General features: G+C 41.1%; 1 protein-coding gene across 1 annotated transcript in view; it reads left to right on the top strand.

The window, feature by feature from the left end:
* FIG4 (FIG4 phosphoinositide 5-phosphatase) overlaps positions 1–27,398 on the top strand; it is a 174,623-nt gene that overhangs the window by 24,715 nt on the left and 122,510 nt on the right. Inside the window, exons 2-3 of the mRNA XM_043890083.1 lie at positions 20,587–20,685; positions 22,308–22,431. Coding sequence (XP_043746018.1) covers positions 20,587–20,685; positions 22,308–22,431 — 223 coding nt within the window. The remainder of the gene's footprint in view (positions 1–20,586; positions 20,686–22,307; positions 22,432–27,398) is intronic.

Genomic DNA, 27,398 nt, shown 5'->3' with positions numbered 1-27,398 from the left:
CTGTAACCCTAACTTTTTTTCTAATTTTGTGAGTCTGTTTCTCTTTTTTCAGTTGGTTTATGGGCATGATTTAAGCTTCCACCAATAAGCGTTGTCTTTTTTTTTTTTCCCCTACTGACTTCATTCAGTATAATTACAAGAAATCCTTATGTGTTACTGCATTTGGCATTGTGTCATTGTTTCATGACTGAGCAGTACGCCATTGTGGACATGTACGCCTTTTTCTTTCTGCATTCAATCAGTTTGGACATCTTGGTTGCTTCCAGATCTTGGCTACTGGAAGTGGTGCTGTAGTGCAGATTTGGGTGCAAGATTCTTTTAGGATTCTAGTGACGTTCAAATCTGCTCCTCCTAGAGGGGCAGCTGTAATGTGTGGGAGCTCGCTTTTTAACTTTGAAAGACAGTTTCTTACTGTGCTCTGTTGTGGCTCTTACCATTTGCAAACCGTAGGCAATTCAAGAGGGTCCCCTTTTCACTGACCCCACTGTGACCTTTAGTTTGTAGGGATTTTGATGATGGTCATTCTGAGTGCTGTGAGGTGCTCCCTCATGTAATCTTTATTTGCATGTCTCTAATAATTCATGATTATGTGCATCATTTCATGTTCATTTTTTTCCCCTCAAATATTGTGAGTTGTGTCTACCACTTCATATATATTGATGAAACTGTCTTTCTGAAGATTTCTTTTCTAATAGTTACTCCTGCAAAATTTTTGAGGACAGATATAGCCTGATCCTCCTTGTGACTGTTAAGTCCCTTTAAGGACAGTTTTCAAGTTGCTGTTGCAGAAAGGGGCCACAAGGTGCCAGCATTTCTTCGATGCCAATACTGCTTACTCTGCAAACAGCCTCAGTGGAAGCCCTGGCTGGGATTGTGCATTAGACTGCAGTGTACCGGAAGCAACACCCCAAAAGCTTGGGTCTCGTTACTTCTTTTTTTTTTTTGTCAGTTTGATGTTTAGTTTTGCCTGGAGTAACACTGATATATGGTGTTGTATACGTCATATGTGTACACAATCTTTTACATTTGCACATATAGATATATATTGATCTGCAAATTTTTTTCTCATAGAGGTTATTTCAGAATGTTGAGTAGACCTCCCTTGGTATACCTGTGTCCTTGTTAATTATGTATTTTATTAAAATTGTTTCCATTTGTTAATCCCAACTTCCTTATTTATCCCTTCCCTGTGTCTTTCACCTTGTATAATGATAATATTATTGTGTAGTTTTATGAGTCTGTTTCTCTTTGGTGCATTGGTTTCTTGGTATTAATTTTTAGACTATACCAATAAGTGCTATCTGTCTTTTTCTTCTTAGTTGCCCTTCTTAGCGTGGTTAGAACTGGGTCCAAGTGGGTTGCTGCCGTGGTTATTATTTCATTCTGTTTCATGACTGAGTCACGTTCCTGGTGGACATGTAGCAGTTCCTCTTTATGCATTCATCTGGACCGACACTTTGTTTCCAGATCTTAGCTGTTGTAACTGGTGGTCCACTGCAGATTTGGGTGCATGTTTCTTTTTGAATTCTGGTTTTGCTCGGATATTCTCTTAGGCATTGACTGCTGGTTCATAGGGAGCTTAGTTTCCCTTTCAGGCACCCGCATACTGATCTGTGTAGGGGTTGTTAACAGTTTCATCCCATGGGCTCCTTTGGAGGCTTTCCTTTTCTTCAGGGCCTCTCTATCATGTATTCTTTGAAGACTCATTGATGATGGCCATTCAGACTGGGGCGAGGTGAGCCCTCTTTGTAGTTTTGATTGGCATGTCTCTAAGAACCTGCGAGTTTGTGCACCATTTCATGTGACTTTTTTTTTTTTAAGTGGTAATAAATTGACTTGTTGAAATTGGCTCCTTGAAAGTGGGCCATGTGTTGAATTTTTCGATTATGTCTTCAGGACATTTAGTGACAGCAGATGTCATTTATAGCTCTGCTCTCCTTGTGAGTATCGCCAGCATCTAAGCATTGGGTTTGGCTTCCCTGGTGGTGCTAGTGATAAAGAACCCCCCCGTCAGTGTAGGAGACGTAAGAGACATGTGTTTGACCCCTGGTTTGGGAAGATCCTCTGGAGGAGGGCATGGCAAGCCACTGCAGTATTCTTGCCTGGAGAGCCCCATGGACAGAGGAGCCAGGTAGGCTCTGATGCGTAGAGTCACAGAGTTGGACACGACCTAATCAACTTAGTATGCAGCATGCATGCCTGCAAAAATTGGTTTTAAAGTTGCTGTTTTGGAAAATGGCCACAAGGGAGCAAGATTTCTTCATGCCCAACTCTGTTTACTACAGAAAGCAGAGCCTTAGTGAAAGTGGTGTTCCTGAGTGGTAAATAAGTGTGGCATGTGCCAGGACAAATGCCCATAGGCTTGTGTCTCATTACCTTTTGTTTTTATTAATTTAGTTTTTAATTTAGTGAGTTGTTTAAAAAATGTTTTGCTTTTGTGTGTGTAGAGAATCTTTTTCACTTCTATATATATCTGTTCCCTTTGGCCGCTTTTCTCGTATAGGTTATCTCAGAGTGTTGTTATCTCCCTTGCTCCACTGTAGGTCCCTATTAATTGCCTATTTTATACATATTATTGTGGAATGTTACACAAGCTCTTAACTGATCCCTACCCCCACCTTCCCCTTTTGGTAATCCTAATTTGGTTTTCGAATTTTGTGAGTCTGTTTCTCCTTTGTCAGTTGGTTCATGGGCTTTTCCATCAATTTTCAGCTTCCACTGATAAGTATAATTGGTCTTTTTCTATGTCTAGGTCCGTGTATGTGGCTGCAGTTGGCATTTTCTCATTTTTTCATCACTGATGAATATGCCACTTTGGGCATGTGCCACTTCTATATGCACTCATCTATCCTTGGATATGTTGATTGTTTCCCAAAGCTTGTCTATTGAAAATGGTGCTAAGGTGCACTTTGGGTGCAAGATTCTTTTAGAATCCTGGTGGCCTTTGAATATGCTCTCAGGAGTGTGACTTCTGAAATATATGGTTTTTACCTTTTAAGGACAATTTTATACTGTTGTCTGTGGCTGTTACCATTTAAACCACTGGCATATAAAATGGTCCCCTTTTCTCCACCCCCACTCTAGCATTTATTGTTTGTAGACATTTTGATAATGGCGGTTCTGACTGCTGAAAGGTGATCCTGCTTTGGAATCTTGGTTTGCATGTCTCTAATAATTAGTGATTTTGTGCATCACTTCGTGTGCTTTAAAAAAAAATAGTGTCAGTAGTATCTGCCTTTCCTTATTTCTTGATGAAACTCTAGCCTATTTTTTTTTAAGATTTCTTTTGGAACACTTACCTCTGGAAATTTTTCAGGAGAAGTATCTTTATAGCCCAGCCTTTCCTGGTGAATGCAAGTCCCGGAAGCCGTAGTTTTCAAGTTGCTGTTGCAGAAAGCAGACACGAGGTGGCAGCACTTCCTCGCAGCCCGGCTCTGCTTACTCTGGCAAATAGCCTGGGGCAGTCCTGGTTTGGGGTTTTACATTAGAGTGGAATGTGCCAGAAGCAACACCCCGAAGCTTGTGTCTTTTCACTTGTTTGTTTGTTTTTTTTTTTTGGTCAGTTTAATGTATAGTTTTGCTTGGAGTAGCACTGATATATACAGTGTTCTACGTGTTGTTTGTGTACACAATCTTTTACACTTCCACATATACATATATGTATTGATCTTCAAATTATTTCCTCATAGAGCTTATTGTGAAATGTTGAGTAGCCTCTTTTGGTATACTATGTCCTTGTTAATTATATATCTCATATGAAATTTTTTCTATTTGTTAATCTCTACTTCCTTATTTATCCCTCCCCTGCATCTTTCCTATTTGCTAACAATAATTTTATTATCGACTCCTGTGAGTCTGTCTGGTCAGTCGGTTTCTTGGTATTAATTTTTAGATTCCACCTGTAGGTCTTATCATCTGATGTGTGTCTTTTGATGCTGAGTTCCCTTTCTCATGGTTAGAGGCATTAGTAGGTCCATGGAGGTTGCTGCCTTTGGTATTGTTTCATTCTGATGTTCTATGGTGGACATGTAGCGGTTCCTCTTTATGCATTTCTCCTTGATGGACACTTTGTTTCCAGATCTTTGCTGTTGTACCGGTGCCCCACTGAAGCTTCCGTGCATGTTGCTTTTCAAATTCTGGTTCTTTGGGGTTATTCTCTTAAGCCAGGGAATACTGGATCATTGGTAGCTTTAGTTTTTTTTGGAAAGACAGCTGTGTACTGTTCTGTGTAGGTGCTGTTACCAATTTCAGCCCTGCACCCTAGGAGGGTGTCATTTTCTCCAGGCCCTCTCCACTGTGGGTTCTTTGAGGACTCCTTGATGATGGCCATTCAGACTTCCGTGAGGTGACCCCTCGGTTGTAGTTTTGCTTTGCATGTCTCTAAGAACTAGTCATTTTTGTGCACAATTTCATGTGCTCTCTCTTTTTTTTTTAACGGTGGTAATAAAAGTGACTTGTTGAAACTGGCTCCTTGAAAGTGGGCCATGTGTTGAATTTGTTTTGATTACCTTCTTCAGGCCATTTAGTGATAGCAGATGTCATAGCCTGGCAGCCCTTGTGAATAGTGTGTGCCCAGAAGCATTGGTTTTAAAGTCGCTGTTTCAGAAAATAGCTGCATGGTGGCAGTGTTTCCACATGCCAACTGGAAGTTACTGCAGAAAGCAGAGTCTTAACGGAAGTGGTGTCCTGGGTTGTCAATTTTTGTGCAGTGTGCCAGCACAACACCCATAAGCTTGTGTCCCATTTATTTATTTATTTTTTTAATTTAGTTTTTATTTTTTGATGGAATAAATTATTTTAAAATGCTGTGTTTAATACAGTATAGAGAATTGTTGCCAGTTCTACATGTGTCTGTTCATCACGTGTTGTTTTTGTACACAGGGTGTTACAGAGTGTTGTGGAGACCTCCCTTGCTCTGCAATGGGTCCTTGTTGATCACCTGTTTTATATGCATTATTGTGGATTTGCTAATATCAACCCCCTAATTGTTACCTTTCCCCATTTCCCCCTTTTTAGATAACCCTAAATTTCTTTTCTAATTTTGTGAGTCTTTTCTCTTTGTTCACTTGGTTTATGGGCGTCAATTTTATGATTCCAGCAATAATGGTATTTTTCTTTTTTTTTTCCCCTGACCTACTTCACTCGGTGTGATTACAACAAGGTCCATGTACATTATTGCAGTTAGAATTGTCTCTTTCTTTTTCATAGCTAAGTATTATGCCATTGTGGACACAGTCCACTGCTTATTTGTGTGTTCATCTGTTTTTGGACATTTTGCCTACTTCTGGATCCTGGCTTTTGGTAGTGGTGCTGTAGTACAAAGTTGGGTGCAAGTTTCTTTTAACTTGTGATTATCTTTGCTGGTCCTCTTAGGAATAGGACTGCTGAAATGTGTATGGCAACTCTGTTTTTCCCATTGAAAAACAGTTTCGTTCTATGGTCTATTTTGGCTTTGACAGTTTGTATACCACTGGCAATGTAAGAAGGTCCCCTTTGCTCCACCTTCACCCTAGTATTTTTTGTTTATAGACATTTTGATGCTGGCTATTCTGAATGCTGTGAGGTTGTCCCTCATTATAATCTTGATTTGCATGTCTCTCATAGTTTGTGATTGTCTGCATTAGTTCATGTTCTTTTTTAAAGAAAATAATGAGTAGTATTTACCTTTTGCTATTGTTTTGATGAAATTCTGCCCTTTGTAAAGTTTTTTCTTTTTTAAGAAAACTTACTTGCAGCAAATTTTTACAATAGGTATCTTACAGCCAAACTCTCCTTGTGAATATTAGTCCCCTTAACCACAAGTTTTAAAAGGCAAAGAAACCAGAAATCAATTTGCCAACATCCGTTGGATCATCAAAAAAGCAGGAGAGTTCCAGAAAAACATCTACTTCTGCTTTATTGCCTACACCAAAGCCTTTGACTGTGTGGATCAGAACAAACTGTGGAAAGTTCTTGAAGAGATGGGAATACCAGGCCACCTGACCTGCCTCCTGAGAAATCTTAATGCAGGTCAAGAAGCAACATTAGAACTGGACATGGAACAACAGACTGGTTCCAAATCGGGAAAGGAGTACATCAAGGAGATATATTGTCACCCTGCTTATTTAACTTATATGCAGAGTACATCATGAGAAATGCCAGGCTGGATGAAGCACAAGCTGGAATCAAGATTGCTGGGAGAAATATTAATAACCTCAGATATGCAGATGACACCACCCTTATGGCAGAAAGCAAAGAGGAACTAAAGAGCCTCTTGATGAAAGTGAAAGAGGAGAGTGAAAAAGTTGGCTTAAAGCTCAACATTCAGAAAACTAAGATCATGGCATCTTGTCCCATCACTTCATGGCAAATAGGTGGGGAAACAATGGAAACAGTGACAGAGTTTATTTTTGGGGGCTCCAAAATCACTGCAGATGGTGACGGCAGCCTTGAAATTAAAAGACGCTTGCTCCTTGGAAGAAAAGCTATGACCAACCTAGACAGCATATTAAAAAGCAGAGACATTACTTTGCCAACAAAAGTCCATCTAGTCAAAGCTATGGTTTTTCTAGTAGTCATGTATGGATGTGAGAGTTGGGCTATAAAGAAAGCTAAGCGCTGAAGAATTGATGCTTTTGAACTGTGGTGTTGGAGAAGACTCTTGAGAGTCCCTTGGACTGCAAGGAGATCAAACCAGTACATCCTAAAGGAAATCAGTCCAGAATATTCCTTGGAAGGATTGATGCTGAAGCTGAAATTCCAATACTTTGGCCACCTGATGCAAAGAACTGACTCATTGAAAAAACCCTGATGCTGGGAAAGATTGAAGGTGGGAGGAGAAGGAGATGGCCAAGGATGAGATGGCTGGATGGCATCACCAACTCGATGGACAGGAGTTTGAGTAAGCTCCGGGAGTTGGTGATGGACAGGGAAGCCTGGCGTGCTGCAGTCCATCGGGTTGCAAAGTGTCAGACATGACTGAGGGACTGAACTGAACTGAACTGAGTTGCTCAATCATGTCTGACTCTTTGCACCCAGGGATTGAGCACATTAGGCTTCCTGTCCTTCACTGTCACCTGGAATTTTGTCAGACTCGTGTCCCTTGAGTTGATAATGCCATTTAACCCATCTCATCCTCTGTTGTCCCCTTTTCCTCCTGCTGTCAATCTTTCCCAGCATCACAGTCTTCTTCAATGAGTTGGCTCTTTATATCAGGTGACCATATATAACCTTCAGTATAACCATATATAACCTTCAATGAGTTGGCTCTTTACATCAGGTGACCATATATAACCTGAGCTTCAGGTTCAGTCCTTCCAATGATTTATTCAGGGTTGATTTCCTTTAGAATTGACTGACTTGATCTCCTTGCTTTCCAAAAGACTCTCAAGAGTCTTCTCCAGCACCAGAGTTGGAAAGCGTCAATTCTTTGGTGCTCAGCCTTATTTATAGTCCAACTCTCACATCTACATCTGTACATGACAACTGGATTAAAAAAATCCATAGCTTTGACTGTATGAACCTTTGTCGGCAAAGTGACATCTCTGCTTTTTGATATGCTGTCTAGGTTTATTGTAGTCATTCTTCCGAAGAGCAGGAATTTTTAAATTTCATGGCAGGTCATCATCTACAGTGATTTTTGGAGCCTAAGAAAATAAAGTCTGTCACTGTTTCCATTTTGCCCCATCTACTTGCCATGAAGTGATGGGACCAGATGCCATAATCTTAGTTCTTTGAATGTTGAGTTTTAAGCCAGTGGAAAAACTCTCCTCTTTCACCTTCATCAAGAGGCTCTTTAGTTCTTCTTCACTTTCTGCCATAAGGGTGGTGTATTCTGCATATCTGAGGTTGTTGATATTTTTCCCGACAATCTTGATTTCAGCTTGTGCTTTATCCAGCCTGGCATTTCACATGATGTACTCTGCATAGAAGTTCAATAAGCAGGGTGACAGTAGACAGCCTTGACGTACTCCTTTCTCAATTTGAAACTAGTCCGTTGTTCCATTTCCCGTTCTAACTCTTGCTTCTTGACCTGCATACAGGTTTCTTAGGAGTTAGGTAACGTGGTCTGGCATTCCCATCTCTTTAAGAAATTTCCACAGTTTGTTGTGATCCACACAGTCAAAGGTTTTAGCATAGTCAGTGAAGCAGAAGTAGATGTTTTTCTGGAATCCCTTGCTTTTTTCTGTGATCTAAGAGATGTTGGCAATTTGATCTCTGTTCCTCTGCCTTTTCTAAATCCAGCTTGTACATCTGGAAGTTTTTGGTTCACGTATTGTTGAATTATGGATGGAAGGATTTTGAGTATTACCTTGCTATCGTGTGAAATGAGTGCAGTTGTGTGGTAGTGTGAACATTCTTTGGCTTTCCCTTTCTTTGGGATTGGAATGAAACCTGAACATTTCCAGTCCTGTGACCACTGCTGAGTTTCCCAAATTTGCTTGCATATTGAGCACAGCACTTTAACAGCATCATCTTTTAGGTTTTGAAATAGCTCAGCTGGAATTCCATCACCTCCACTATTTGTTTGTAGTATGATTCCTAGGGACAATCGACTTCATGCTCCAGAATGTCTGGCCCTAGGTGACCGATCACAGCATTGTGGTTATCCGAGTCATGAAGGCCTTTTTTTAGACAGTTCTTCTGTGTATTCCTGCCACCTCTTCTTAGTATCTATTGCTTCTGTTAGGTCCATAATATTTCTTTATTGTGCTTATCTTTGCATGAAATGTTCCCTTGATATCTTAAATTTTCTTGAAGAGATCTCTGTAGTTTTCCCCATTCTATTGTTTTCTGCTATTTCTTTGCATTGTTAAGAAGGCTTTCTTATTGGATCTTTCTATTCTTTGGAACTCTGCATTCAGATGAGTATATCTTTCCTTTTCTCCTTTCCCTTTTGCTTCTCTTTTTTTTCAGGTATTTATAAGGCCTCCTCAAACAACCATTTTGCCTTGTTGCATTTCTTTTAAGTTGCTGTTGCAGAAAATGGCCACAAGGCGGCAGCATTTCTGCACAGCCCAGCTCGGCTCCCTCTGCAAACAGAGCTTCAGTGGAAGTTGTGATGTGGGGTATAAATTAGCCTGTAATGTGCCAGATGCAACACCCCAGTGCTTAGGTCTTAGGTCTCATCACTTCTTGGTAATGTGTCATTTTGCTTGGAGTCACAGCAACATAAAATGATAAATGTGTTGTGTGTGTACAGAACTTTTACATTTACACATATACATATAGAGAGAGAGCCTCATTATTTTCCCATAGCTGTTATTCCACAAAGTCTAGTAGAGCTCCTGTCATATACCTTTTTCCTTATTGATTATGTATTCATAAGTAATAATTTGTTTGTTAATCTCAGCCTTCTAATTTGTCTCTTTCCTGCATCTTTCCCCTTTGTTAGATGTAATTTTATTTTCTAGTCTTGTGAGTCTGTTACTTTTGAGTCAGCTGGTTTCTTGATATTAATTTTTATATTCTACCTATAAAGTGGGTTCAATTCCTGGCTCGGGAAGACCCTCTGGAGAAGGGAATGGCTACTCACTCCAGTGTTCTTGCCTGGGCTGCAAAGAATTGGACACAACTAAGCAACTAACAGTTTCACATAAGTGATATCGTATGATATCTGTTCTGAGTTACCTCTTTCATCTTGCTTAGAACTAGTTCCATGTAGGTTGCTGCCATTGGTGTTATTTCCTTCCATTGCATGGCTGAGATGTGTTCCATGGTGGACACGTAGCAGTTCCTCTTTGTGAACTCATTCTTTTTTTTATTTTTTTTTATTTTTTATTTTTATTTTTTATTAGTTGGAGGCTAATTACTTCACAACATTTCAGTGGGTTTTGTCATACCTGAACTCATTCTGATGGACACTTTGTTTTGTTGCCAGGTTTTCGCTATTGTAACTGTGCCCCTCAGCAGCTTTAGAGCTTGTTTCTTTTTGAATTTTGGTTTTCCCCTGATACTCTCTTAGGCGTTTGATGCAGGGTCATAGGTAGCTCTCCTTTTCATTTCCAGACCCTGCACACTTCTGTGTAGAGACTGTTACCAGTTCCATCCCACCAGCCCCACAGGAGGCTGTCTTTTTCTCCAGGCCATCTCCACCAAGTCTTCTTTGACAACTCACCGATGATGGCTGTCAGACTGGGGTGAGTGGAGTCCTGGTAGTTTTGATTTGTATACCGCGTGATTTGGGCATTTTGTGCATCATCACATGGGTTCTTTTTTGCTTTAATGGTTGTAATAAAATCTACTTGTTGATATTGGCTCCTTGAAAGTGGGCCATATGTTGATTTTTTTTTTTTTTATTACCTTCTTAGGACATTTAGTGACTGCAGATGTCCTTTAAGCCCTGCAATCCTTGTGAATATTGTGTGACTGTAAGCATTGTTTTTTTTTTTTTCCCCCTTTATTTTTATTAGTTGGAGGCTAATTCCTTTACAATGTTGTAGTGGTTTTTGTCATACAATGACATGAATCAGCCATGGATTTACATTGCTGCTTTGGGAGATGGCCATAAGGCAGCAGGACTTCATTTCCAGTTACTACAGAGATCAGAGCCTTAGCGGACGTGGTGTTCCTGGGTTGTAAATGAGTGTGGAGTATGCCAGCACAGTCACCCAGAAGCTTGTGTCTCATTATTTGTCTTTTTTTAAGTTAATTTTATTTTTATATTTTAATTAAGTTTTAAAATGTAATTTTTTTTGTAGATGTAGGGAATCTTTTCCAGTTCCACATATATCCATTCGTCTTCAGGTTCTTTCTCGTGTAGGTTATTAGAGTGTTGTGTAGACCTCCCTTGCTCTCTAGCTATAGCAGCTCCTTTTTGATGACCTATTTTGTATGTATTATAGTGGATTAGTTAGCCCCCCGCCCCTTGCTAATTGATCCCTTCCCCCATCTATCCCTTCTGGTAACCGCAATTTTGTTTTCTAACTTTTTGAGTTTCTTTCTGTTTTGTTTGTTGCTTCATGGGTATCCATTCTCAGTTGTCCAATGATACGTGACGTCCTGTGGTGTCTGTCTTTTTCCCGACTTACTTCCCTCAGTATGATTATAGCTGGGTCCATTGTAGAGCAGTAATATGAAAATAGATTTTTAGTTTTCATTTGTTAGATATGCATCGATGCAATGATTGACCAAAGCTATTGTTTGCAAGTGTCTGAATGTAATGGGAGTTGTTGTTTTGGGTGGTGGCAGTGTATTCTTTGGTGAGGAAGGCATTAGGAGACGCTTTAATTGAAGAGACACACTGGGCAAGATAGGGCCCTGTCCTGAGCCTTTGTTTAGAATGGTAGCTGGGTAGAATTGTTCCTGGGGTTATGTTTATGTTGGTGTTGTTACTTGTGTATAATGATGGATTTTGAGGACTGTTTGGGTAGCAAGGGAGATAGGTTGATAGATTGACATGCTTTAGGCCTGGTTCTACTCCCTCCAGAATCTCACCTGTTCTTTTCGTCACTAAGCACCTTCATTTTTCCTTTAGCTCATTGTGACCCAGACCTACAGATGAATTTGGGCTATATCTCACCCTGATGCTCATATACCCCAGTGTAACTAGGAGTTTCCCCTTGGAGACTTACCAACCTGTTACTTTCCGGGAAGAAACTAGCTTACCTTAGGTGATTTCCAGTGTCTGGTCCTTGCTTTGTGCATAATACCCTTGGGGGTCTTACCATTGCAGTAAGTGACCATTTTATAACAAAGGAAGGAACATTATAGTGGTTAACTTTAAAACTGATAGTTGAACAGAACTGTGGTAGGCTTTTGTCTCTGCATATGTGTTTTGTGGGTATATGGTTGTTAAGATAATTTTTACTCTTGCTAGCTCAAAATTATTATTGTATATGTATGCATGTTTGTGTTTATTTCAAGTCCTGCCTTGTTCTAAAAGGATTAAGGTAACTTTTCCCTTCTTTCCATCCCATCATGTGAAATATAATTAATATGTATGAACCACTTTGTGAGGAATGCAGCTCATTTAATTAGCTTTGATTTGGAAATTAGAGGACAGGAGAGGACATCACAGGATGGGGGTCCCAAAGGGACTGGAACTGGGAACCAGTTGATGTAAAGTTGGAAAGAGAATCGTGGTGATGATGGCCGATTTAGAACGTGTGGTTGGAGGTGACAAAGTTTCCACTTGTTTCCAGAGGGGATTTAATGCTTCCCCATCAGCAAAGCCCTGAGCCATGAAGAATGAACTTGGCAACATCCCTCTGACTGTCAGAATCTCCTTTCTCCTCCTGGGCTGTGTTACTGGTGGTAGGATTGCTGGGATCAGCGAGGTGGCAGGCCTGCAAGACTGTTAAAGATTATGAGAAGTGACTTTGTGATGATCTTTAAAAATAATACCTTTTATTCTGAAAGTTCAAGTGCAGTTTAACATTAATCGCAGCTGTCAGGACAACCTAAAATGTCTCCTCTTTCAAGAAAGCTGATTTTCTTCCCTCAGCTGAAAACTGAGTGATTAATTAGCCTGTCATTATCAAAGAAGATGGTAATGTTAGTAGATAACTGCATTTCCTGTTAAGTGGATTACCTTCTGTATTTTATGTGGAGTTCATGTATATATTTTAGAAACACGTTCATCTTTAAACCAAGTCACCACTGTTAAAGCTGCATCGTGAGATTTTAAGGTTTTTCTTGATACTTAACTTGGAAAAGTCATCTCAGAGCATCTTCTGTCTTAATGGGCATCTTAAGGCAGCTTCTTTTGGTGTCCTGATTCTCTACACCGGTTCTTGCCAACCCTCTGCCCCTCAGCGAATCTACTGACACACACAGATGGTCCCCAGCAGAGCCGATTCCTTTCATCCACGTGTGAGCCTGCGTTTCAGGCAGTCCAGCTGACGTGTGCCCGATTAGGAAAGTCCCGAACACTCCAGTTACTGCTCGCTTTTTCTCTTGGTTGCTTTTGGGCATTTTGTTTACCTCCTGTCCACCTTCACCATTTGAACTTCAGACTGCAGGTACCCGAGATGACCTTTCCTTCTTCCTAAAACCCAGTTATTCCTAATTTATAATGGTTTCAGCCCAACTTTCCACATATGTAAGTCCCCTCTCAGCACATTCACACAGTAGGTATTCTTCCTGGCTTCATCTTCTGAAGCAGTGGCTCCGATCTGGACTGGTTGCTCCCACGGCCTCCTGCTCAGCCGCCATCCTGGGATCTCCCTTAACCACCATCCCATCACGTCTCCTGTGATGATTTCCTTACTTTCCCAGATCCTGGATTGCTTTTTTCTCTCTTGAGTTATGCCCTCATTTTGGTGGAGCAGCTCCTTCAATTGCTTCATGAGGAAGGGTTCCTCAGCAGGAATCTTTTTGAATCCATAGATGCATGGAACAGTAAGGACCTAACAGAAGCAGAAGAGATTAAAAAGAGGTGGCAAGAATACGCAGAAGAACTGCACACACAGAAAAAGGTGTTAATGACCTGGATAACTATGATGGTGTGGTCACTCACCTAGGGCTGGACACCGTGGAGTAGGATGTCAGGTGGGCCTCAGGAAGCATTACTGTGAAAAAACCTAGTGGGGGTGGTGGAATTCCAGCTGAGCTATTCATATTTGAAAACTTGCAAATTTGGAAAACTCAGCAGTGGCCACAGGACTGAAAAAGGTCAGTTTTCATTCTAATCCCAAGAACGGGCAATGCCAAAGAATGTTCAAATTACTGCATAGTTGTGCTCATTTCACGTACTAGTAAGGTTATGCTCAGACTCCTTCAAGCTCAGTTTCAGCAATACATGAATGGAAAACAGATTTACAAGCTGGGTTCCAGAGAGGCAGAGGAACCAGAGATCAAATTGCCATCATTTGTTGGATCATGGAGAAAGCAAGAGAATTCCTGAAAAACATCTACTTCTGCTTCATTGGCTATAGTAAAGCCTTTGACTGTGTGGACTGCAACAAGCTGAGGAAAATTTTTAGAGATGGGAAAACCAGACCACCTTACCTGCTTCCTGATAAATCTGTATGCAGGTCAAGAAGCAGCAGTTAGAACCGGACATACTGACTGGCTCAAAATAGGGAAAAGAGTATGACAAGGCTATATATATTGTCACCCTGTATTCAGGGTACATCATGTAAAATGCTGGGGTGGATGAATCACAAGCTGGAATCAAGATTGACACAACAACCTCAGATATGCAGATAATACCACTCTAATCACAGAAATTGAAGAGGAGCTAAAGAACCTTTAGATGAAGATGAAAGAGGAGAGAGAAAAAACTGGCTTGAAACCCAACATTTAAACAACTAAGAATATGGCATCCAGTCCCATCACTTGATGGCAAATAGAAAGGGAAAAAGTGGAAGCAGTGATGGATTTTATTTTCGTGGGCTCCAAAATCACTGCTGATGATGACTGCAGCCATGAAAACAAAAGATGCTTGCTCCTTGGAAGGAAAGCAATGACAAACTCAGTGTATTGAAAAGCAGAGATATCACTTTGCTGATAAAGGTATGTGCAGTCAAAGCTATGGTTTTTGCAGTAGTCATGTAAGGATGTGAGAGTTGGACCATAAAAAAAAAAAAATGAGCACTGAAGAATTGAGGCTTTCGAATTGTGCTAGAGAAGACTCTTGAGAGTCCCTTGGATTGCAAGGAGATCAGTCTAATCAACCCAAAAGGAAATCAATCCAAAAAGGAAACCTGAATATTCCTTAGAAGGACTGATGCTGAAGCTCAAACTTCAGTACTTTGGCCACCTGATGCGATGAGCCGACTCATTGGAAAAGACTGGGAAAAGACTGCTGGGAAAGACTGAAGGCAAAAGGAGAGAGAGGCAGAGGATGAGACGGTTAGATAGCATCACCAACTCAATGGACATGAATTTGAGCAAACTCCAGGAGGTAGTGGTGGACAGAGGAGCCTGGCATGCTACAGTCCATGGGGTCGCAGAGTCAGACACAACTTAGTGACTAGACAGCAACAACAATATCTGAAAAGGCCCTTATTAGGCCCTCAGGTTTGATTGATAGGCCTAATGTGGAGTTAAAGATTGAAATTAATTTTCCCTTAAAAATTTGAAGGCATTATGTCCCTGTCTTCCACCTTCAGTTTTGCTGTCGAGAATTTCTAGTGTTGTGCTATTCTTGATCTTTAGCTTGAAGCCTTTTTTTCCTCCTTAGAAGCTTGTGCTAGCTCCTTTTTAATCTTCAGTTTTCTGAAGTTTTACACTTCTCCCTCCAGAGATAAGAGCTGCAACAAATTTCCCTGCCTTTGGGGGTTCTATGGTGCAAATTGGATTGCTTCTTGACTTGCTACTGCTTTCTTCCTTGGGTATACTTTTCAGTTTCAAATGATTTTTTTCCCCCCTGCAGTCTGCTTCTCTCTTTCTCTTGCCCTTGAGGCTCCTAAGAAAACGACCATAAAAAACTTTACTGTGATTTTAGTGAGGTGTTTGGAGGGGTGAGCCGAGCCCTCCACTCCTCTCTCTTTGCCTGGAAGGCTACCCATTTGCCCATCACCCAGCTCTGCTGTGGATTTTTGCGCCCCCCCTCCATCGTGGAGACAGCCCCTTGCCCCCAGAAAGACCACTCACAAGCTCTTGTCCTCAGACCCCCACTGTGTGGGCCCTGTCCGCAGCATTTGACTGGCAGTGACCACTGCCCTCTCTTCCAGATCATTCCTCCCCTTGCTGTAATGACTCCCGCTGTCCTGGTGTTTTCCATCACTGGTCCTTCCTCTAAGTCTTTCCAGCAGGTTCCTTCTCTGTATTCAGCCTCTAAATCCTTTTATTTGGAGTGCCTCAGGCTCGGTGATTTTTTTTTTTTTTTTTTGCGGGAAAGAAGGGGGCTTCGTGTCTTTGCTGTCCCTGGTTGGCTAGTCCAGTCCCCTGACTTCACTTTACATACCGCCGATGTGCTGATGGTGCCCTCTGAGATCTCTCCTGTGGGCTCCAGGCTCTACTTCCCACTTCATCCCCTTGGGAATGGTGTGAACAGAAATCTTGGTTTTCCCCTCAAACCTGCTCCTTCTCTAGTCAACCCTCCATGGAACCTCCATCTAGCTAGTTGCTCATCAAGCAAAAGTAATCAGATTGATTACTCCTTTTCCCCCCAATCTAATCCACTAGCAAGGCATGTGCCTAAAATACAGCTTCAGTGTATCCTTGCCCTTAGGTATCTAGTCCAGTGCCTGGCACACAGGAGGCATTCACTGGTACATGGGCAGATGAGTGATGTCCATAGGAAGCCAGGAAAATTGTTAAATTGTGGACTCTCTTAACATGTTCTGAAAGACAGTCTTTGAAAGTAAAGGCAGGGTGACTGTTCTAGATTAAAAGATATTTTATAAAAGACCTGGTAACAAGTGCTATACAGAATGCTTGATTGGATTCCATGTTTGTTTTTTTATTTAAAGCCAGCTAGAAAGGATACTGGGCTTCTCAGGTGGCGCTAGTCTTAAAGATCCCACCTGCCAATGCAGGAGACTTAAGAGATGCAGGTTCCATCCCTGGGTCGGGACGATCCCCCAGAGGAGAGCATGGCAACCCACTCCAGTATTCTTGCCTGGAGAATCCCATGGACAGAGGAGCCTGGTGGGCTACAATCCAGGGGGTCGCAAAGCGTCGGACACAACTGAATGGACTTAGCACATAAAGGATACTATTGGGACATTTGGGGAAACTTGATGGATTATAGGTAATGTTGTATCAATGGCTGCTATGATTATGTGGGAGGATGTCCTTGTATTTAGAAAATACAAGTTGAGGGCTTTTGGGATGATGTGTTATGATACCTGCAACTTGTTTTTCACATGGTTCAAAAGAAAAAAAAAAAGCTCTCTAGAAGGAAGAAGGGAGAAAAAAATGTAACACGAAGTTAACCATGCGTGAATCTAGCTGAGTGGAATGTGGGTTTTCGTTTTACCGTTCTATTTTACTGTAGGTTTGAAAAATTTTCGAAATAAAAAAGAAAAAAACAGTGGAGAAGAATTTAAGGAAAAGATATTTCAGGGCTATTTTTAAGCCCCAAAATGCTGAAATTAATTTTGAAGCATGATGTTAAATATAATAAAGCCTAAGGATAAATATATGTGTATGTGTGTGTGTGTCTGTGTATAGTTAATCAAACCAAGTAGAATTAAGGCCTTTCTGGAAAAGTTACCTCTTAAAAATTTGGCCTGAAAGCCTGCGACTCGCCCACCAGGGGGCAGTGCAGGAGCGTCATTCTGTTCCCTGCTGAGCGCCGTGGGTTTCTCCCCACATCACTGATTCCACAAGAGGTCACTCTTATCTGCACAAAACGTTTTCAGGATTCTTGGACCACTTTAATAGAGAATGTGGATAGTTATACTGCTTCCCGTTTCTTTCTTCCCACTCCGACCTGCTTCTGAGTTCTGTGGATTTTTGCCTCGGCTCCGCCGCTTCCTGGAGTAAAGACTTCACGCAAGGGTCTGGATAAGAGGGGTGGAGACCCGCTCTCCTGTGTGCGCTCCAAAAGGCCAAGAGTGCATTTGTCTACTCCCACCCCAGGAATTCAGTCTTTTTATTACAAACTGCCAAGTCATGGTCCTACCGCAGTTCATCTTTAGATTTCCTAGGATCTGTTGAAATTCTAGGAATTTCACTCAGCGGTTTTACATCTCTTAAAGCTGTGATGTGGCTCTTTACTGAGTGATTCAGTTATATATAGCTCAGACGGTAAAGAATCCACTTGCAATACAAGAGTCGCAGGTTCCATTCTTGAGTTGGGAAGATCCCCTGGAGAAGGGAATGGTAACCCACTCCAGTATGCTTGCCCAGAGAATCCCATGACGTGGTTGACTTAGGACTGTCTTTCTGTGCAGTTTACCAAGAAAGATGGCTTAGTGTGAATGTTGTAGAAAGTTACCCAGCAGATTAAATGGTTAGCCTGTGGTGAGTGAGTGTTCTTCCATTTAACATGTACTCAATGCCTGCAGAACCAGATTGCACTACTGGACTAGAATTAAAAACCACAGGAGTCAGACTCCAGAGCTGCTTATGATAGGTGAACGGGATAGAGTAGCCCCAAACAAATTTAGCAGGGCGCTCAGAAGGAAGCTCTCTGAGCAAAAAAGTGCTCTGGTAGGGGCAGGAGTGGGGGGCAGGGAATGTTGCTTCCTCTATCTTGGCTTAGTACATGGAGTCCTGTTTAGAGATCCTCCAAGGTCCAATAGCAGCGGGACAACACCAGCCTGTCTGGATAGCTTGCTCTGTCCCTCTGCAAGTGAGCGAAGTGCCCTTTGTGTGTCGTCATTGTCCAGTTCAGACCTCTGTTATAGCGCGCTGTTCGTGGCTGTTACATTGCATGCTCTTCTCTCTGAGGACAGAGACTGATTACTAATAGACTTGTGTATTTTTCCCACTCTGGTTCCATTCTGGTCCCATGCATGCTTTTTTTTCCCTCTGGGCTACCTCTTTTTTCCTCTTTTTTGGAGTCTTTTTCTCAAATACAATGACATAGACTTGCTAATATCTTAAAAAGTAAAGCAAAGAAAAGTAACCCTCATGGAGTGCCTTTTCTGTGTGTTGGACACTTCACTGTGTTAGGTGTTTTTATAAGCATTGTCTCCGTTAATCTTCTTCCTCTAACAGACTCGGCGAGCTTCTTCGCTGTTCTAGTCTTTGCACTCACTGTTTCTTTTCCTGGGAACCTGTTTTTCCTCAAGTGATCAAGAAGGTGGTTTCCTTTCCTGCTAGCAAACGTGCAGTTTATAGGCCATCCTTCTGTGGTTGAGTTTATTAGGCTGGTGACCCCACTTTCCTCTCAGTGGTGGGTAGGGTCTCGGGGAGGGACTCACTGAGGCCAGCCTGAGAACTTGGACTTCCTCCCTCTCGCCGGGTCTCTGCCGTTCCAGCTGCTCCTCCAGTGCATCCTGATCACTGGATGTCTTGTTTTAGTTTACTAATTTATTTTAATTGCTCAGTTTCTTCCTCATGATAGCTGATTACTTTCATCTAGACTGTATTTCTCCCTAGAACACAAGGGATTCAGTATTTTGGTTAGTTTTCCCCTTAAGCATGGGCTAACCCATCATCTTTTTTTTTTTTTAATGAACATAATTTTATTTATTTTTTTATTTTGGCTGCTCTTTGTGGCATGCAGGATCTTAGTTCCCTGACCAGGAATCGAATCTATGCCCCTTGCGGTGGAATCACAGAGTCTTAACCACTGGCTAGCCAGGGAAGTCCCTAACCTATCATCTTTTAACATACAGTTTTGTTCTTTATAATCTGAAAGTCTAGATCATACCTTTGTAAACAGATATATACTTACTTTAAAAGCTCATCCATTTTTACAGCTTTAGTATTAAAACGATGTAACCAAGTTCTCATCTTGTTATGGGGCTTCCCAGGTGACGCAGTGGTAAAGAGTCCACTGGCCAGTGTAGGAGACACAAGAGATGCAAGTTCCATCCCTGGTTCGAGAAGATTCCCTGGAGTAGGAAATGCCAGCCCACTCCAGTGTTCTTGCCTGGAGAATCCCCGTGGACAGAGGAGCCTGGTGGGTCCATGGAGTCACAAAGAGTCAGACACGACTGAGCACATATGTATCTTCTGTTATACCTATCTTCTATTATAAAATCTTACCTTAAAAAATCTTCTCCAACCTTTAAGGCTCACTTTAAGTCCTAAGTCCTCTGAGGTTTTCTGCACCTTTAGTAGCTCACATTAATCTTTCCTGCTCTCAGTACCTATACTTCAGTTTGGCCATTAATCTAAAGAATCTTATTTGTTATTTAATTGCTTTGTCTGTCTGTGTCTTATGTGACTGATGAGATGGTTGGATGCCAATTGATGGTGGCAATGTGTTCTTAATTTTTGCAGTGTTGAAAAAGAGTCACTTTAAAGGACTTTTTTGAAGCAAAATATTTTAAATATATTTTTCCTAATGGAGTTTTACATATTTTCTTAAACACAGTTTGAAAATTATTCATCTGGTTTAGGTTTTCTGAAAAGCATTTTCTTTCAGTGTAGGATGATTGTTTTTCTGTATTTTTATTATTCATTTTATTCTCAGTATTCATTTAAGAAGACTAATGTGTTCAGGTACAATGCTCCAAGGAAGTGTTTCGGAAAAGAAAGAATATTAATTATTTCCTGTAGCTTATCTATAAAAAGCCATTTCGGAAAGTACATTCATTTTAATTTTTTATTGGGACTTTGCGGTTGATTTTTACAGTTGCTATATTAAAGTCATTTTTAGTCTTCTACAGAAAATGTATAAAGGTTTATTTGATAAAATATCAATATTTTAATAGCTATAATTGTCTAAGCATTCCTAATTATGTGTTTAGCTTTCTAATTCTTACCAGAGCCTCTGTTTCCTGGCAAAGTTTAAACATCAGTTCCCAGTTAGGTTAATCTCTGTGTAATATAATTAAATTCATCTGACCTGGTTACTGGGTACATTTTAAATATCAGACTGCTAATCATGTCACCACGATGAATATTTCAATTTTAAAGTTGACCTTTTAGAATCAGCCTTTCTTTAATCTGCCAGTAGTACTTAACAGAAATATTTCTTTTTAAAAGTAACCTGACTTAATTAATGTATTTAATGATAAAAAAACAAAGTTATTATAAAATGTGTATAAGGCAAGCTGTCTTAAAAAAACTAATGACATTTCTTTTTCTTTATAGAGATACTTCCTAGTTGGGAGCAATCATGCAGAAACAAAATACCGTGTTTTGAAAATTGACAGAACAGAACCAAAAGATTTGGTTATCATTGATGACAGGGTAAGTATCTTGACAACCTGAATACAGACAGAAACCTTTGTACTTCTTATTTAATGGATATGAAATATCCTTACAGCTTCTAGCGATGTATACTTTTTTTTATCATACATCTAGAAATGACAGTTTTTCATGGCTGGCTAGAATTTTTAATTTCTAATCTGGTTTCTAAAATTACTGAAGTCAGAAAGTTTGCCAGAATTACACTTTGTCCTTCGTTTTGACTTTTTACGAAGCAAACTCTTTGGATAAGATAATGAATATATTTTCTTAAAGGGTTGCCCTTTTAAGGATCTGATATAACTCTCAATATTGCATCCACCAAAGAGATTATTTATTCTTCTTCTTTAATATGAAGCTCCTTGAAGTCAATAAGGACTTCTCTATTGCACTTTTTATTATACTGCTAAAAGTGATTGGTAGGGTCACTTCTGATGACTTGCTAGAGAAATGTTAAGCTATTCTTATCCACATGTCATATTATTCAGAGTTGGGACTTAATTCAGGTGGCACAAAAATATGAGGCTTTTAGTCAAAAGAGAAATATAATAAGGTGGAATTGAACAGTTAATTTTAACTCTCAGGTGAGGGCAGCTAACTAACACTTTGTGTTGAAGTTCCTGTCTGAATATTTCTGAATCCGTGTGGATTTTCAAAGGTTTTTCAAAGGTATCAATAGCTGTAGTTTGGAACTCATTTTCACTAAGCTCTTTGGAAAACTAATTTCTATGTTATAATAATTTTGGATATATTGTGTTTTGTGACTTCCCATACTTTTGGGTATCATGGTCCTCCTTCGCCCACACACATACCATCTGGCAGTATTTATTAATACAATGTAATGATACTTGACTCTTTAGAGTCCCTTGGACTGCAAGGAGATAGAACCAGTCCATCCTAAAGGAGATCAGTCCTGGGTGTTCATTGGAAGGACTGACGCTGAAGCTGAAACTCTAGTACTTTGGCCACCTCATGCGAAGAGTTGACTCATTGGAAAAGACCCTGATGCTGGGAGGCATTGGGGGCAGGAAAAGAAGGGGATGACAGAGGATGAGATGACTGGATGGCATCACCGACTCGATGGACATGAGTTTGAGTAAACTCCGGGAGTTGGTGATGGACAGGGAGGCCTGGCATGCTGCGATTCATGGGGTCGCAAAGAGTCGGACACGACTGAACTGAACTGAATGATACGTGGGTTAACTTGGGGATAGGAGTGGTTGATTGGGAATCTCTTTGAGAATCTAAGAAAAGCTATGGGCCTTCTCATAAAAATACATGTATGCACGTTTAACCAAAACTTTGCATGCAATTTTAAGGAGTTTATAGATTTCTTGAAACTTGTCTGTGGATTCCTCATTCCTCTGAATCTCTGATCCAGAAGATAAGATTTTGGTATACCTTTTAAGTACAGCAACATGTGATCCAGTAACCACCCTTAATTAACTGCTAATGTTAAAAAATTTGTCGGCTTTTTAGAATTGTAGCTTAGTCTTGCACTTTTATATACTTCTCTGTGAAATAGCTAATGATGTAAAGCTGTAGAAAACTTAATTTTCAGAGGTAAATAAATAATGAATCTAAAAATCAAACTCAACCTTACAGATTAATTTGCTTATTTCTAGCATGTATATACTCAACAAGAAGTGCGAGAACTTCTTGGGCGCTTGGACCTAGGAAACAGGACAAAGATGGGACAGAAAGGCTCCTCTGGGTTATTTCGAGCTGTTTCAGCTTTTGGTGTTGTAGGTAAGAACGATGCCTCCCTCTTTCAACCTCTTTTTTTTTTTTTTTTTCTATATAGACTACTTGAAGATGGTTTTCAAGGCTCCTATTTATATAGGTTTGTAAATGTGACCCACCTTCTGTGACTTTGGTTATTTAAAACTGCATCATCTATCAACCAGGTATCAAACAGCCTTTATATAATATCTGCCATACACTCAGGACTGTGGCCAGTTTCGTGTAGGATATGAACAAATGTAGCGATGGTTTGGACCTCTAAGGAGTCTGGCTTGGCAAGAAATGAAAAAGTGGAAATTGGCTTGGAGTTGTAAACATCAGCTGGAAAAACAGGTACAGGTAAAACCAGCTTTTAAATTAGAGGAGTTTCTCTCAAGGACACGCTGCAGTGGGAAGTGTCCTGAGCCCCTTCTCTGAGTGACAACTGCTTTCTTACTCTGAGAAACTTTGTTCTCTAAAATCACAGACAGTCGGAAACTTTGCTCTTTAAAGTCGTGTCAGTGAGAGAAAACATGCCCCTGTCGCCTGGATGATCTAAGTCATTTTGACGCAGAGAGGCAGCCTCGGTTGACGAGGCTCGCGCGGAGCCTCAGATAAGGGCTTTCTGGACGCGGCCGACTGCGGCTCTGTTCACTTTATTGCTTTCAAGGAAATGAGACCCCGAGTCCCTTCACAGTCGAGACCTGATGTTTATTTCTTTACATTCAGTCTTGCTCTGGTTTGAGCCTCTTCATTTAAATTTTACCTAATCTCTTTCCCCAATCCTATAATAACGCCTTTACTTATTCATGAACAAGCATAAGGTGGCCTTGGCCTTTAAAGGAGTCCAGCTTGTGGGGCGTTTGGGAGATGCCCCGCAGTTCTTCTGGTGCGTTGTCCCTTGTGACAGTGGGTCAGAAAACCTATCTTTGCTCCTGGATTTGTCCCGGGGAGTCTTAGGATGATTGGATTGGACAGGGGTGGGGTGGGAGGACAAAACCCAGTGCCCAGGAAACAACTCCAGGACTGGAATTTGGATCCCAGTTGTGTAGTCAGTAGTAAATGCTGGAGATTACATAAGAGGTAGACTGCTTGGACCTGGAGTGGCCAGGAAAGATTTCCTGGAGAAGATAAGACTCAGGCTGGACCCTGGAGGAGAAGCAAGCTTTGGATGGATGTGGGGAAGGGAGGAGAGAGCTTCAGGAGGTGTGACGACAGAAGCACCGGTATGAAGATGCCCACAGGTCCTGGAATGCTGGCAAGCAGTTGGTGAGGCCAGATCTCTAGGGCCTTGGAAGCCAGGCAGAGGGCAGTTGTGTCTCAGCTTCCCTGTTGGCATGGCCATATTTCAAGTCTTTTTTTTTTTACCCCCCAACACAAAATTATCTTTCTGCTTCTTAAACCTGCTGAACTGTCTATAATATTTACTGAGTGGTGTCTGTAGATGTTAACAAAATTAATACGACTGACCTGTGCTATATAGTTTCATATTCGTATGTTCATTTTTCTGATTAGCACTTTCTATTTGGTGAATGTGTACTTGTTGAGACTTTGATTATGCGTATTCTGCTGTGTTTGAAGTTTGTTTTTCTTGATGTGCTCTCATAGCCCTTCATGTGGAATCCCTTTAGGTCCATTTTGTGTCTAAGGCGACTGCCAGGGAAGGTTGAGAGTGGTCAGTATGATTAGCTTCTTCTGCATAGGACTGGCGCCTTCTGCGTACCTTCTGCTTAGTCTTGACAAATCCCTTGAGGTTTCATGTTTAATGGATAAGTGTTTAATGGATAACGTTTAATGGATAACATGTGCATGTTAGTGTATGTCAAGTGAGTTCATGTGTTTCAATTCCATATATTCCATATATGTTAAATTCCACTTTGTTACTTAACTCTTAAAGAAAAAAATCTAGAAATAAAAAAACTCTCTTAAATACATTAGGCTTAATTAGATACTTAATAGGTTAAACTCATTTCCTTAAATGCTGTATTTTATTTGTAGTATTTAAATGCTAAATACTTTATTAAAACTTTTGAAAAATGTAAATTTTCAAAATGTAAATTTCCTATGGTATATGTAATATTGAATGCCTAATTAGCCAGAGTTAAATATTCAAACTTGAACCTTCCTTGGCAATTAAGTATAATGAGTTGAAGATCAGTTGTGGGTGTGTGTGCTAAGTTACGTCAGTTGTGTCTGACTCTTTGTGACCCTGTGTGCTGTAGCCTGTCAGGCTCCTCTGTCCATGGGATTCTCCAGGCAAGAATACTGGAGTGGGTTGCCATGCCCTCCTACAGGGGATCTTCCTCACCCAGGGATGGAAGCCGCATCTCTTACATCTCCTGCATTGGCAGGCGGGTTCTTTACCACTAGTGCCACCTTGGAAGCCCATTGAACTGTATTTTAAAATAGCTGCCCTTGGGTGTTTTGGAATTGTATTGGGCAGTTTGCTTTTTACATTAAGTAGCCTCTAGATGCTGTCCTGGGCTTCGCAGGTGGCACTAGTGGTAAAGAACCCGCCTGCCAATGTAGGGGACGTAAGAGACGCGGGTTCGATCGCTGGGTCAGGAAGATCCCCTGGAGGAGGGCTTGGCAACCCACTCCAGTATTTGTGCCGGAGAATCCCATGTACAGAGGAGCTTAATGGGCTGCAGCCCATGGGTTGCAAAGAGTTGGACACGACTGCAGTGACTTAGCATGCATGCACTTTAATGGTACTTTCATCATTCTTCATTGTTCTGGGCATATTTGCTTTTAGCAATATTCCTTGCCTCATTTTAAATCTATTGATAACTAAGCTTGTAAAACCGTAGCTTAATTTTAATCCACAGATAACCAAGTTTATAGACGAATAAATGCTCATTTTATACACAGCTATTAATAAACTTTGGATGAGGACTGAAGGTATCGCCATGTTTCTCTCAGGTGGCATTCTTAGATATTGTGGTACATTTCTGTCACAATTTGAGGCCCCTTTGAGACTCTCCTTGGATGGTGAAGTCACTATAAGGCTGACTTGCCAGTAAAGTGACACAGTAATGTACTAAGTAAGCATTTATTACTTTCGTGGAAATGCACTTTATTTATTCTAATTCAACCATGCTTAGAATCTTTGAAGAGTAAATAAGGACTCTTAATAAAAGGCTATGGTTTGTCTAGTATTGGCTAGACAGATGAGGGCTACTGAAATAGCAAAACACAAAATAAGGGCAACTGAAATAGCAAAACACAACATACTTACCTTGGAAAAATATATAGTCTGATTGTCAGAATAATACATGTGTGAAAGGACTTGAATGGTTGTCTTCTGCGGCTGAAGTATTTTCTCTCAATTTTTTCAGCATGCCCAATTTCTGAATAGTAATTTTGCTGAACTGTTTTGAACGGTTACCATGGTTAATTTAATTCACAATCTATAAGAATCTAGAGCTATGCTTGTCAACCGTCTATAGTAAAGGACCAGTCTTTTTTCCAGAAATGTGTCAAGACCAACACAAGAGCCTACTGGGCATAACTTGTCATCAGCTTGGACCACATGTGACTCATCACATAAGTTCATAATATCCAAACGAGTCTTGTCTGTTCAAGGCAGGTTCGTTGATCACGAACTCTGATGTTCCTAAACCCTTCCTTTCAGCTTGTTTGCGTTTCTCTTCACGGACTGGTACTGAAAGCTCACGGACCATCTCTGGTCCCTGGACATGGATTGAGCCTGTGCTGTAGCTGTGGTGCCCATTTATGATTTGTTCCACTGTGGTTTGACAGCCAGGAGGTTTGGGAGACCACCAGATAGGTCATGAGCCTCGCTCACCCATTTTGTTGTTGTTGTTTTTATGCTCCTGCCTATTTCTGTGACATTCTACAGAAGGCAAATCTGCAGGGTCAGAAAATCCATCAGTGGTTGCCAGGTGCTGGGGGTGGGAAGAGTGGCTGGACACCAAAGGGGCCTGAGGGGATGTTTTTGGGGTGATGGAAATATTATGTTGATCTCAGCAGTGGTTACAAGACTGTGTGACAGTGAGAAGTGTCAGTCACTCTCACCCAGGTTTTAACGTGGTCCTGGGACATTTGGGTGGAGGCCTGTAGTCCTCACTACTCTCGGTGCTCTGACCAGCCAGCTCCTTTTGATACATGTCCTTCTTCTGCCTGTGTCCCCAGTGAGAGGACACTCTTGTAAGCTGCTAGTAGGTTGAAGGGGAGTGGTAGAGTAAGTGTCTTCATAGTAGACTAAAGGATGGACTTGGTTGTTCTTTAAAGCAGCACCCTTAGACAGATTGCAGATCCAAGAGAAAGGGGAAACAGCAATGGCATGTGGGCCTCAGCTCGTGAGGGGATGACAGGCTTGGTGTTAGGGTGTCACTTTGGCCCCTTGTGGTTTTTAATACCTCTCTGTCAGCGTGCAGAGAGGCTCCGAAGATAGTGACCAGCTGACAGGGTGACCCAGCAGGATGCTGCCTCTTCCGTGTTGGTGAGCTTGTGGGATGCTCTCCAGCCACCGGAACTCCACACCACCCCATCCTCTCACTGTCCCTGTTAATTGACTTTGCTTGGGGTCCGTCACAAACGACACAGCCTTCTCTGCTTGGAGAAAAAGAAGTCACTTTTGCATGGTGACTGTCGTCTAGGCTCCTGGGAAGGACTTGGGGAAGTTGGTCTGGGATCAGAAGTGCACAGAATGAAGATGAAAAAACTTGTCCTGGTCTTTCTTGTGTTAAAATGATGATGAGGCTGACTTTTGACAGAGGTCTGTGCCAGACTGAAGCCTTTTAACTGTCGGCTGTATTTGATGGGAACCTCTTAAAAAAACGAGTGACATTTCCAATTGGTAGTAAAAAGAAAATAATCTCATAATATGCAAAAAGCACTTATGCTGGTAGAGAGTGTTCTTTTATACAGTATATTTGCTTTATTAAAAATATAAAGGGATATGTAGGATGAAATAGTCTAGAACTGAGAACATAAAATTCAGTTGGAATGCAGGTTGGGGGAAATTATTA

This window comes from Cervus elaphus, chromosome 28, assembly GCF_910594005.1.
Source record: "Cervus elaphus chromosome 28, mCerEla1.1, whole genome shotgun sequence".
NCBI classification, from domain to species: Eukaryota; Metazoa; Chordata; class Mammalia; order Artiodactyla; family Cervidae; genus Cervus; species Cervus elaphus.
This window is presented reverse-complemented; position numbering and strand designations above follow the sequence as displayed.